Genomic DNA, 13,320 nt, shown 5'->3' with positions numbered 1-13,320 from the left:
GGGACTTACACTACTCACCGACCCCGACAGATCCACCCGCATAGGTAACAGTATCACACGGGACAGCTGTCCTGACCTCACTTTTGCTCGAAACATCACAGATGCGCGATGGGAAAATCTCGGCATGAACATAGGCAGCGACCATTACGTTCTCAGCACGACATTCACAGCCCCACACAGCAAAGCCCCTCGCCGCACAGTCAAGCACACCAACTGGGACGCGTTCAGATACGTACGTACTAAACGTGCACCGATCCCCATCGAGGACCTGGACACCTGGACAGCCTCACTACTCCAGGATGCCGAATATGCCACCTCCACGACTACATAAGAGGAGGATGGCCCCAACCCTGATGCCAAACTCATCCACATGTGGGAAGCACAGCGTAGCCTTCACGCTCGCTGGCCCCGACGCAAACATAACTGCCCTCTCAAACTTCGCCTCGCACGCCTTGAGCGAGAAATCGAAACTTACGCCACCAAGCTTAGCCGGGAACAATGGCATCAAACATGCGACCGCCTAAACGGACAGCTAGGCTGTAAGAACTCATGGTATCTGCTTAAACATCTCCTTGATCCGACCCACACTAAGGCCACATCCCACAAGAACCTCGCCCGAGTAATACACGCTTTTCAGGGCACAAATGAGGAACTGCTCGACACTCTGAAAGACAAGTACATTAACACCTCGACCGACATCCCCATCCCCGCGGCATACACGGGACTTCCAAACACCGACATGGACAGGGACATCACAACAGCCGAAGTTCATGCAGCCCTCAATCACATCAAGACCACCGCCGCCGCAGGTAACGATCATATAACTAACAAAATGCTGCGTAACCTCGATGTCCAGTCCATCGAAGCACTCACGGAACTTTTCAACACCCATTGGCATGATGGTCGCCTTCCGGATACCTGGAAGCATGCCAAAGTGATCTTCATACCTAAACCGGGCAAAAAACTTGAGCTGGGCAATCTCCGACCTATTTCCCTTACATCTTGTCTCGGTAAGGTGATGGAACACGTTATCCTTAACAGGCTTAAAAACCACGCAGACAAAGATCTCCTTTCGCCAACTATGATTGGGTTCAGAGCCGGACTCTCCACTCAAGACATCATGTGGCAAATACAACATGACATACTCGACCCAGGTCCCATCCGGGCCACACGGACGATTCTCGGCCTCGATATTAGCAAGGCGTTTGACAACGTATCACACGCCTCCATTTTGACAAATCTCGCTCAGATGAATGTAGGCACCCGTACCTACAATTACATCGCGAACTTCCTACACAACCGCACCGCAGAACTCCACATTGGCGAACTCATCAGTGACAAGATTACCCTGGGCACCAGAGGAACCCCACAAGGTGCAGTCCTCTCCCCTTTCCTCTTTAATGTCACTATGATGGGCCTTCCCCCAATTTTAAACGCCATACCTCACGTAAAACACTCCCTATACGCCGACGATATCACCCTCTGGACCAACTCTGGTTCAGACGGGGACATCCAGAGTTCCCTCCAGACAGCCATTGACACTGTCCACACCTATGTGCAGGCGAACGGCCTCACATGCTCCCCAACAAAATCGGAGCTGCTTGTCATCCGCGACAGGAGAGTGCGCAGACCGCCTCCCGCAGCGCTTGAGCTCATCACGCTCCACATCGACACACATCCTATACCTTCCGTTCAGACCATTCGTGTCCTGGGCATGCTAATACAGAACAATACACAGAACTCCGAAGCAATACAACGCCTCCGCACCACAGCTCACCAAATAATCGGCCTTATTCGCCGCATCTCCACACGTCGTAGAGGCATGATGGAGGATGACCTCTGCCGGCTAACACAGGCATTCCTCGTTAGCAGGATAGTATACTCCTATCCCTACTATCACCTTCGCCGAAAAGACGAGGAGGCAGTTAACAGCATCATCCGCTCGGCATACAAAGCTGCCCTAGGGTTGCCACAATATGCTAGCACATGACACCTCCTCCAACTGGGGATTTACAACACTCTTTCCGAACTTATAGAGGCACACAAGACAGCCCAAATTCATCGCCTCTCCAGGACAAATCACGGCCGTCTCGTCCTTGACCGGTTAAACGTCAACCCAATAGGCGATCCCCATCCCACAGCCCCCCTCCCGACATGTGTACACAGTCGCCTCGTTGTCAAACCACTACCAAAAAACATGCTCCCTGGCGACACGACGCGCGCCGTCAACGCAAAGCCAGGGCACTCGATGAAACCTACCATACCGATCAACACGCAACATACGTGGACGCGGCAAGGCAAGATGCAACAACATATGTGGCCTGTGCTACCACGCCGCAATCTGCACTGATCTCCGCCGCCACGGTGCGTGCCCCCTCCCCCACCGCAGCGGAAGAAACAGCTATAGCGCTCGCCATCGCTGACCCGCGTACGCGTACAGTCCTTAGTGACTCAAAAAGAGCAATTCTAAATTTCTCGGCAGGCTACATCTGCCTTCCTGCTGCACACATCCTACGCGGCTGCACTCCCGACCACAAAATTAACCTAGTCTGTGTACCCGCCCACGCGGGCAACTGTGGAAACGATGGGGCCGACCAACTTGCCCGAGGATTAACAATCCGGGCGGTCGGTCTCACGCATCTAGACGCACTCGCTGAAGCCCCCCAGACTTTCGCCGAAATTATCAATTTACACAAAGAGACGCGACGCCTTTTCCCGCCTCCCCACCCCGACCTCGACCGAGCACAAGCCACCCTGCTGCGCAGATTACAGACCCACTCATTTCTTAGTCACTCCAGGCTATCACTAATTACTAACGGGGAATACGACCCCGCATGTCCAAATTGTAACAACGGAGAACCCGCCACTCAGGCGCACATCCTCTGGGGATGCGTAAATAACCCGCCCCCAAGGGCCCTCCTGCCAGCTCCCTCTGCGGAAAGCTGGCACCAACTCCTTACCAAGCCAGACAGGAACACACAACTTTCACTCATTTCGTGGGCCCAGGATGTCGCCCCCACCTGGGGGCCACACAGGACCCATCTGCCCTAATTCACAACATCTGGGGCAAATAAAGTTGTCTCTCTCTCTCTCTCTCTCCAGGAAACGAATGGTACACGACAATATTTGCGAATAAGTGCGCCGTACCAAAAACCTTTCACCTTTTACTGGTTTAAAGAGGATTGTATGGACCCGTAACGAGAAAGATGCTCTGAATTTGCGTTCTCGACCTTCCAGGTGTTCGTAATACTTGGCAGAGCTTGCAGTGGGTTCCTTTAAGGGAATTTGGTTGACTATTTTTTGTGCATATTTCATTATGTTCGCGCGACTTTTTCTTCACCTGTAATGCCCCATGTGGCGCTGCGGTTAATGCAATAAATTGTAAATTCATCACTGTTGAGCATGAGCCGGAGGAAGAGGAAACGTTTACATTTAAAAATGCAGTTCAGCGAGTTATATAATTAAAAATGAGCTTCGATGTATTTAAGGCGAGTACACGCGAGAAAGCCGCCCATTTAACCTTGTCTGCTCAACGCATTGCATGAGGCTTAGCAGCTAATCTAGATAACCACATGTCATGCACAGCGCAAGGGAGACGACTTCGACTTCGGCGACAGCTTCGATGTTCCGTGCAGACTTCCCACCAGAATCTTCTAGGCTTTAGTCGCCTACCCTCCAATGGTTTCTCTTTTTCCGTTTGGCTTTTGTTAGGTGGTTCCCCGAGCGCATTCTATGTAACCACAAGATACGCAACGGTGCGGCACTTTACACCCCACGAAAGAGTGTTTTCGCAATCAATTACACCTATCTTTACACCTTTCTTACGCTGTCTCTGCACACGTTTGAAACCACTGAAATGTGCTCGAGTGCCTCGATTCTTTCACTTGTCTACAACACTACGTGTAAAGGAGGGCTCGTGCATCAAGTCAGCTTAGATTGTGCGCTTCCACGCGGCGTTTACTAGTGTTTGTGAAGCTTCACGCTATTCCATATATATGTGACCAGAGGTCAGTATGGTGTTGTATCCACGGCGCTTTGGAACAGTCTCTTAGCGCACACCAGTGTCTCTGACGCCAGTAGGAAGTATTTTGAGTAGCGTGGGGGAACTAGCGATTGAAAAATAAGAAATGGAGAGCTGCATGCGGCTGCTACAAGCGACATATCGCTCGCTATCTTATCGTGCCTCATACAGTATGTTTTTATATTACCTCTGACTATTTACGGCTTCAAATTATTTACTGAAATATTGAATGATCACAAAGTCGAAACTCCGACTTACTAATCTAGAACTTCAGGCACAGGTGTAATGTATCAAGCGGCAGAAGATGTTTTTGTTCCTTACCGCTTAATGTTCTACAACGATGCATACACGTTTGACAATATGTTAAGGACAAGTGCAGTTCTGTAGGGCTTTATCGAGCCAGTTTAGGCGCGTCAGCGCTACTGCTGCCGTGCACAGATTTCAAGGTGAGTGTATGATGCAATTCTGACCCTTAACTTTCGCGCTGTGCAGCCAACATCATCTTCACATTCCTGCCTAAGCACGTGAGTACTATGCTATCCCCGTGCCTGATCAAATGTTGTCTAAAACTGCAGTACACTCGCCACGCGGAGTTATAGTTCTCTACAAGATTGGGCATCGTCGTCTTCATGAAGTTCCATCTGCTCCAGACCTTCCTTTAACACAGGTAAATATGTCATATACATACGCCATCTGACTAACAAAAAGACGGTAGCCCTGCTAGATAGGCCGCCGAGGCCGTCGGACAACAAGAAGCCAGTCGAGTAGGTTACCGAGAAGCTTACCCAGCGTGGGCGCGAGCCAAGATAGAAGCGGTGGCAGCGACGGCAGCCGATGGCCAGCGTAACTAAAATTGGTTCAAGGATAGTTAACCTATAAATATTTTCCTATCAAAGCATATCTCACGCGTTTCCTTTTTTTTTTCGGCAATGAGAAAATGCCCTTTAAATATATAAAAAAGGCGTTTCAGTGCTTTTACGGTATTAAATTGCAACTCTGGAATTCTAAAGTTAAAGCTCAGCTACTTTGGTCATCTGATGAGAAGAGAGGAGTCGCTGGAGAAAGATTTGATGTTGGAAAAGGTTGAGGGTCGCCGGAGAAGGGGTAGGCAGCGAACGCGATGGTTAGATGGCATACTCGAGGCACTGCAGATGAAGTTATGTGATGTTAGGAAGATGGTGAGAGACCGGAAAGCGTGGCGTGACATGGTTCATAGGGTCACGAAGAGTCGGACACGACTGAACGACTGAACTGAACTGAAAACGCGTTTTAAATCGACTAAGCATGTTACCTCACAGTTTTTATATGAGCGGCCGACGCTACGACCAGCGTAACGTAGCCTTGTAAAGTGCGTCAGTATATCCTGTCAGGACGTGGGAAGCGCTAGCCATGATCACAGACCACTGACAGCGCTCTCAGATGGAGGTACACACAATGACAAATCTAAAAGGGAAGAAAAATCTCCGACGTGGAATAATCGAAAGTATTCAGCGCTTGCTTTATTTGTACCAATTTGCACCCAGTGCGATGGCCTCTTATATGTCCACGGTCAGCGCGCATGTTTCGTTTGTTCAGAAGGCTTTTAATTTCTGCGAACGAAATGGTGAGAACTGCAGTCGCGAAATTTTTTTTTGTATTTTCTGCGCGCTTTTGAAATGCGGGAGAAAAACTCATGCAGAGGGCGCGTTTGTGGAAAAAAAAATAGAGAATGGTTTTTTAAGAAGTCTTTCAATTTAATAAAAATGTGTTGATGCCAAAGTCAAGATTGCACATTTTCGAATAATTCATTTTAGTCATTTATAACTTGAGCACATCGTATATAACCAATTGAGGAGCGCTAGATGACCGCTAATGATATGCCGTTTATTCCTTCAGGCTGCGCTGCACCGCATGCAGCTGCGCTTGTTTAGGTTTCAATTAAGGAGATATCCTGAGGAAACCAGTGGGGCAAACAGGCATTTACAGGGTGCGATTTAATGCTCTGCGGATGGAAGGCGGAAAAAGACGTGAACATCTTAGTTCCAGGCTCGTTTGCAACTGTGGTTGGAACGATATTACTGCATGCAACCTAAAAAGATGCAATGAAAATGGCGAGTTCGTTCGCAGAAATATCTTCGCATTTCCGTACATGCGCAGAACGAAAGACGGCGTATCGGCGTATTATTGCTATGAACACTTGATGCACTGAAGCCACTATGCCGTCTTCATGCATGAAGTGAAGGGTGCATAACAATGACACATAGCAGAAAAATAGCGCACGGCCGCAAATATTAATAGAACCCAGGACAAAGGGAACCGATTAGCTCCTCTGGTCACTGCATTAGGCGACTAAACCATCGTCACAGCCTTGCATCGCACTTGTTAAACAGCCACTGGTTTTGCCGCTGTGCGTCGCTGTCCCCACAAACTTGTGCTCGTGCCCAGCTCAGTCCCAAAACAACACTACGCAAGCACTGCAGACCAAGAAAGGTTGGCCGTGGCTCCCTGCAGGCGTAACGAGTTTACGGACTGCTCTACGTTATTGATGCCGAAAGAGCCGATATGGAGGCCCGACCTAGATCTGCAGCCTTCTATCATCCCACATGTTTTGGCCGCAAATGCCAATCATCTCAAGCTCGGTGATGCTCTAGGCCGCTAAGCTTAATTAGCTCTACCAAAATTTAGATATATTTTGTTCACGTTACGTGAAATGCTGTTTAGAAAGTGGTTCACTCAATCCGATTAAACGTATGAAGGCGGACTGACGTTGAGACTTATGTACACGCTCATTGCTACAGGCATTGTTAGCGCATACGCTCTTGTCAGCACAGTGCGATGCAAAGCAAGTGCTTAATGTTCGTTGGGGTTGAACCTGCTTCATAATGTCTCGAATTCCCACATACGCCCGCAATTACGCACTATGCGCCTCTCCTCATTCGCCTTCTCTTCATTTGAACATCGGTAACTCAGTGGTTAGGTCATCTTAGTGCTTCGCCCTAAGAAGCGATTTACTTCCCGGCCGTAGCGGTCTTGTGTTGCTGGAGGCGAGGAACGATTATTGCTGCTGTTCCTCTGCTGTTCGATGACAATGCAAGTGCATATCCGCAGGTAGTCGAAATTACTCCGGAGACCTCCACTACTTCAATTTCTCTCATCTTACAAGCATTCCTCTTTTTCTCATGTCGTGGGCCAGGTGTTCAGTCAGAATGTGTGACAAATACTGAAAATTTGCTCCCCTCAAAGCCAATATTCACCTTCTCTGATGCGAGCGTTCAGAAACAAAATGTTAGCAGAGGTTTAGCATAGTCAAACATTGTATTAAGCAAAATCTTCACAACGTGGTTACTTTTTTGAACAAATATACGATAGCGCAAAGAGACAAGGACAAGACGAGACGAGAAAGACGGCGCTCCAATTTGAAACCACGTCTGCATAATGAGTTCTATGCGTTCGGCAGAACTCATTATGCAGACAGGGTTTCTACTTGTGCATTTCATTTCTTGGCTTGGACGTTCATTCTTGCTAAGCGCAATCCACACAGCTTTATGATCAGAGAAGTAGTGATCCATGGTTTCAACTTAGGTAAGGATGAATTCAGACAGCGGTGGTTTTTGTTGAAGACGATATCTATGCAGGATCCCCACGGAGAAAGCGCTAAATGACTTCGTTGCAGAGCGCTAAGTGCATTGCCATCTGCGTTGTCTGCCATGGCTGGTTTTGAGTCAAGGCGCCATTACTCCGCGTTCAAATACCCCAGCTGCAGTTGACGTCGTGGCTATTCCCATCACGTGATGGCGGGGTGATATCAACCAAGAGACCAATCACAAAGGTCCGCCCTATTCATCGCTGTCGCAAACTTAATTTGAGAGGTCACCCGAAAGGTCAACGGTAATCAAAAGTTCATCCAAGATCAAAGGCCACCGAAATGTCAAATGGTTAAGGTCATGACCTTGTGATACGACACTAAAATGGCGCACAAGGTTAGGCTGAAGGAAAGCTGTGGTAACTTGATGAACCATCACACAAGCACTGTTGGCTAATAGAAAATTAAAGATAGTATCTGTAACAATTTTCTGCCAACACTTGAAACGCATAGCAATTGTTTGCTTTCCGCTCTTTGAAGATGAAATTTAAATCAAATTATCATATTATCAGACACGTGAAATGCGAATCTACCTAGTGTAGTTAATCTATCGCTTTAAATTGCGGTAGCGCCGCTGACTTCCGCTCTGCGCAGTGGTGCTGGTGTATACCGCGCTTAACTAGTCAGAAGTTGTCAAGCGGCTATTCGTTTGTGCCGCGGAAAGTCTATCATAATATTGCTTTCAATATGTGGTAAAGTCAGTTAACGGCGGTGTCTTGACGAAATTTAATTTGAGCGGAATTTCACATCCAAATATTTGCAAGAAAGAAATTTTAGCCTAGTGGGACGGGACTTTAAGGACTGAAAACATGTAATTTGATGTAATATTGCCGGAGGTTCTAAGTGGCTGAAAGAAAAAAATTGCGCAAATTAAGAAATTAAAATATATTACAGGCAAATAAGGACAAACGAATGGATCAATGATGATAGAAAGGGTTCTCGGTATTTTTTTTTGTACTGTTACTTTCCATAGTAACAGGTGCAGTGACTACATGAGCGGTGCTTTGCTCTCGGAGTAGATTACTAGCCCCGTGAAGAATCCTACACGTCAATACTCACTTCACGTTGTGCCCGCAATTTCAGGCTGCTGAGCCATACTGTCACGAGCTCGAATACAAACTTGACGGTTGCGTTTACAGCGATGCTTCGCAAAAGTGCAAAAGACGGGCAGTTGCGTTCTGGGCGATGTACAATAAATAGGCATAAGGGTTCGAAATATTTCGGAGCCGTGTACACTGCAGCGCCTCACAAAGCCTAGGCGTCACTTAGGTACAGTAAATTGTAATGCCCCATAATGTAATGCGCCATAACAGGGGCCTTTGAGGTAAAATAAATAAATAAATAAATAAATAAATAAATAAATAAATAAATAAATAAATAAATAAATAAATAAATCAATATGCCGTTCTTTGCTCTTCCCTGGCAAGCTTGAATTCGTTTGAAATTCACATCCTTAGGTCACCATAGGCTATCGGGCTATACAAATAAACGAACCACGTGATCTGGCCACGTGCATAGGTCATCAGTAAAATTCATCCGTCACTCTCTGCCCCGGCTGCATAACGCTTGTGGTCAGTGCTTGTGGTCAGAGCGAATCGCTATTTACCCGCTGCACTCACCAGCCACAGCATCCTTAACACGAGCAACGACCTCCTCATCGGAATGCAGCTGGCTTTCCGCTGCCCGCACCACGTAAGCGGCAGCTGCTTCTCCATACTCCGAGTGCGGTACCCCCGCCACGGCGACCTCGGCCACGCAGTCACCCGCAGCCTTGATGATCACTTCTTCCAGTTCCGCCGGTGCCACCTGGTTGTCCATGCATCGGATGAGCTCCTTCAGGCGTTCCACGAAATAGAACCGGCCACGTTCGTCGTAGTAACACATGTCCCCTGGAGGCAAATATACAAGCTGAGTCTCGACGCCTCAAGCCCGTCTAATGTGCCCTGACTTCTCATGCCTTTGGCACAATGCGGCAACTAATGTATGTTCTGATGGAAATTGAAAAATACATGAAGACAACGACCTCAAGAATTTTCGTGACAAGAGCTTGCAGTAAGTCGACGGCAGCGACACGATTGCAGTTTTCTAGATCATCAATTTTAATTTTGTGACGCAACTGTGCAATATCCAAGGTTCTATCTTGAACTATTGAACTGAATGATCCGTCATTGTGGGGCTTAAAAAATACGCTTGAATTCTGTTTACGTTTCGTTGTTGCCATCACGAATAGCTAAAATTGTTATATTAAACCAATAGTCATTGTTTAAGATGACGCCGAGAAAAGTAGAGGCAAAAACTACAAGCCTGCTGCTAGGATAGCTACAGTTGTATTGAAGTTCAAGCAGAGTTGCAGGATGTGGGTAAAAACAGCTCCGACAAGCAAGTTCTCGATAAAAATTTGGCTCGTCTAGAGATTCAGGGTGTGTCTTCGAACTGGGTGTTGTCCATCACGGTGCTGTTTTTGGAAGTCGCCCACACGCCACCCGGCTCCAATAGATAGATGTTAGGCACCAATGCTGCAAAAGAGCTGGAAGTAGACCATACTAACAAATAATATTGATTTGATCCTTTTACTCTTCCTCGGGCACCTCTTTTTAAACCATTTCAAGAACCGATGCCGACAAATCCTAAACAAAATGACATCGAGTGAACTCCAACCATTTCCACTTTGTAGCGCGTTTGGGTAGAAAGGATAGCCTGCTGTAGAATCCACGCACATTAATATTATGATTATTAAGTTGATTCAATGACATAAAGCAAGAGATTCGTTAGAAGAACAAAACGCTCAATTTGTTGAGTAGTCTACTATGGCTAACCGACTGCTGAAATGATACATTTCTGCTATACTCACAAGTATTTTCTTTTTCTTTGACCTGCATTGTAATCTCGTGCTTCCTTTTTTTTATCTTACTTGTCTTAAAAATCTCGTTAATGAATCTGCTACAATATTTTATTTTGTTGATATGTATCGATAAACAGCCTCTTGACCAATTTTCATCATGCTGTATTTGGATTAATCTGGATACTAAGAGCCCAAAGTTGGCTTTGACAGGTCCGCTCTTTAAAACGTGTAAGAGAGTTTTGTGCAATAAAACTTATTGTTTTTATTATAAGGAGTAATTGTAATATTAATAGGGAATAAAAGTACTTTAGCGGAGAAGTACTGAACGCAACGTCTGTAAAGTTGGTTTGTAGGAACGCTTCGCGCGCATTACTTCGTTACAGCTTCCCAGACCGCCTCGCTTCGTCGACTGAGAAAAAGAGCCAAAGTACTGACTGAATTTCCTACACAATTTGCCGTCTGTATGAAAGAACCTATTGGACGTTGGCGGGCCAATATGCATCGTATATACTTGTTCGTGGAAGCACGAGACTCACCAGAGTGGCACCAGCCGTCTTGGTCGAAGAACTCGGCCGTCGCCTCCGGTTTGTTGTAGTAACCTTTCATAGTGCTAGGGATCCGGTAGCAAAGTTCTCCGGGCTTGTTTGGTCCCAGTTTCTCACCAGTCTTCTCGTCTATGATCTGATGAGGTAGGCGGGCGATGTGTCGATGGGAAAAAAAGGAATAAAAAATGCAAGACCTAAATTAGAATACCGAGTCCAAATGAAGCTGCGGTCATTCGCTCGAAGCACGTTCGTCTTGATTTTTAATCGAAAACTGAATGTCACTCCTTCATCCGGCAATCTTCGGCTTTTCGAGCAAGCACCCCGACTTCAACGAGCCATGCCGTTCAAAAAATTATCCGAAGTGCTGTTGCAATAGCTGACATCTAATGTGAGGTGCGTACAGCTTGAGTGACCCTGATGGTGACTCTACATTTAGCTCTTCTTACAGAAAATATTGGTCGTAAAGGTAGCCGTAGGTGCAGAGATTCCATAAATGACAATGCACAGCGTGTTGAAGAATTAAGGGCGCCGCACAATGTTTCCCTCCACTAGGGCGCTGAATCCTCCATTGGTTTGTGGGGTTTAACGTCCCAAAGTGACTCAGGCTATGAGAGACGCCGTAGCGGAGGACTCCGGAAATCTTGTCAGCATTAGTCTTTATGACGAAATTTCTTTGGAATACTTTCATGATTTATTCAGAAGCCGGATGTTTCTATCATATGCGGCGACTGCGAATGAAGACTTCTTCCCCGGCCCTGGTACAGAAGGCGCCATCTTGTGCTGCTTCCAGCAACTCTATCACAGAAAAAGTGGAGGCGATGGGAGGTTGTTGTAAACAGCATATGATGGCGCCACCGGTGCCAGCGCTGGGAAACGGCTTATCTTTCTTTGCCTCCGCACTATACGATAAGAACTTCCGGCTTCTTCTGACTGAATCAGGCAATACCTAAAACAAATATGTATAAAAAATAACGTTGACCAAATGTCATTGATGTGCGAAGTTTAAGCTGTGAGGATTGAACGGTTTGCCGGAAAGAAGCACTCTACGGTGCGTATGTTGTTGTGCAACGTGTTGTAGATGTCATCAGATCCTTCCCATCGCGAGAAACAGGATGGACTTTGCTCAAGTATTTTGAGAAAGATAAAAACCTCCACGAATATATTTCAAAAATGATTACCTTAGTTCGATACACTGAACTAAGCTTTCATAAAAAAAAAACGATCGAAACTGAGTTTCGATGGCAATTTCAGACCTCAATAGGAAGAAGGACATCTCTCCTCACCCATCCCATTCCCGCAAGCGAGGAAACAGCGTCAGTGATCCCACCGCAGGTCTGTAGCATTCTAACACCAGCTAGGATATCGGTATGTACCCAAGTCTTAGACAATGACTGCTTTCGATAGGCAAGCTCACCTTGATCTCGACCATGGGCGCCGGGTAGCCCAGGTACCCAGCACTGATCTCGTCCACTGGCGGAGAGCAGACGATGCCGCACGACTCGGTGAGTGCGTACAGATTTCGAAGACATAGCAAGTCGCCGAACGCGCAGCACACGGCCTCGGCGAGCGAAGGAGACACTACGCTGCCACCCACGTTGATCTTTCGAACACTGTCGAGGTGCACTCCGCGCCGGAGAATCTCGCCCACTATCTGCCGCAGCCGAGTGGGGAAGCTGGCAAACGTGGTTACCTGGAGCGAAAAGACGATAGAGTCATCCTGAATACACTTTTCAAACGGCCGGTGTAAGAAAACGAATCTTCTCGCCACACAGCTCGGGAATCAGCAATGTTACTGCCAAAATTATAAACAGAACCCTCGTGCATGACTGTCTTTAACTCGGGCAGTGTGCTCAACGATAGTAAAATAAAGTGCGAGGATTACAACTACACAGTGAGAGCGGAAACGTTTGAACTGTAACCCGTAGGGCACACTAATATATGAGGTTGCCTTTTTGATGATGAAAAGTGCCATGAAGAGAAAAGACTTTCGTTCCGGAAAAAATGTTTCGTTTCATAATTTGGTGGTATGCACCATGCCCAGTAGTAGAATTGCTTTTATACCCTCAAAAAACTACAGAGCCGTGTCAAAATAATTTGCCTCTCCCCTAATACAGAGTAGATGTCAGCATTAAATGGTTACGGTCATAGCACATTGGATGTAGATTGTACTAGCCACAAGCTTGAATTGGGTCTAGCGCTCACCGTATGAAGCCATTGATTTTGTTCTTCCATTAGGGCGGCGCACTCAGTCGTTGTGGCAGATTTTTTTTTCGTCGCATCGAACCAAACG

General features: G+C 46.9%; 1 protein-coding gene across 1 annotated transcript in view; it reads right to left on the bottom strand.

Moving 5' to 3' along the window:
* The window catches only part of LOC146181261 (luciferin 4-monooxygenase-like), a 33,683-nt gene that overhangs the window by 6,048 nt on the left and 14,315 nt on the right, over positions 1-13,320 (bottom strand). Inside the window, exons 6-8 of the mRNA XM_084576318.1 lie at positions 12,445-12,720; positions 11,022-11,166; positions 9,263-9,532 (exon numbers count right to left, since the gene is read on the bottom strand). Coding sequence (XP_084432444.1) covers positions 9,263-9,532; positions 11,022-11,166; positions 12,445-12,720 — 691 coding nt within the window. The remainder of the gene's footprint in view (positions 1-9,262; positions 9,533-11,021; positions 11,167-12,444; positions 12,721-13,320) is intronic.

This window comes from Amblyomma maculatum, chromosome 8 (assembly GCF_055883805.1).
Source record: "Amblyomma maculatum isolate TAMU_Amacu chromosome 8, ASM5588380v1, whole genome shotgun sequence".
Lineage (NCBI taxonomy): Eukaryota > Metazoa > Arthropoda > Arachnida > Ixodida > Ixodidae > Amblyomma > Amblyomma maculatum.
This window is presented reverse-complemented; position numbering and strand designations above follow the sequence as displayed.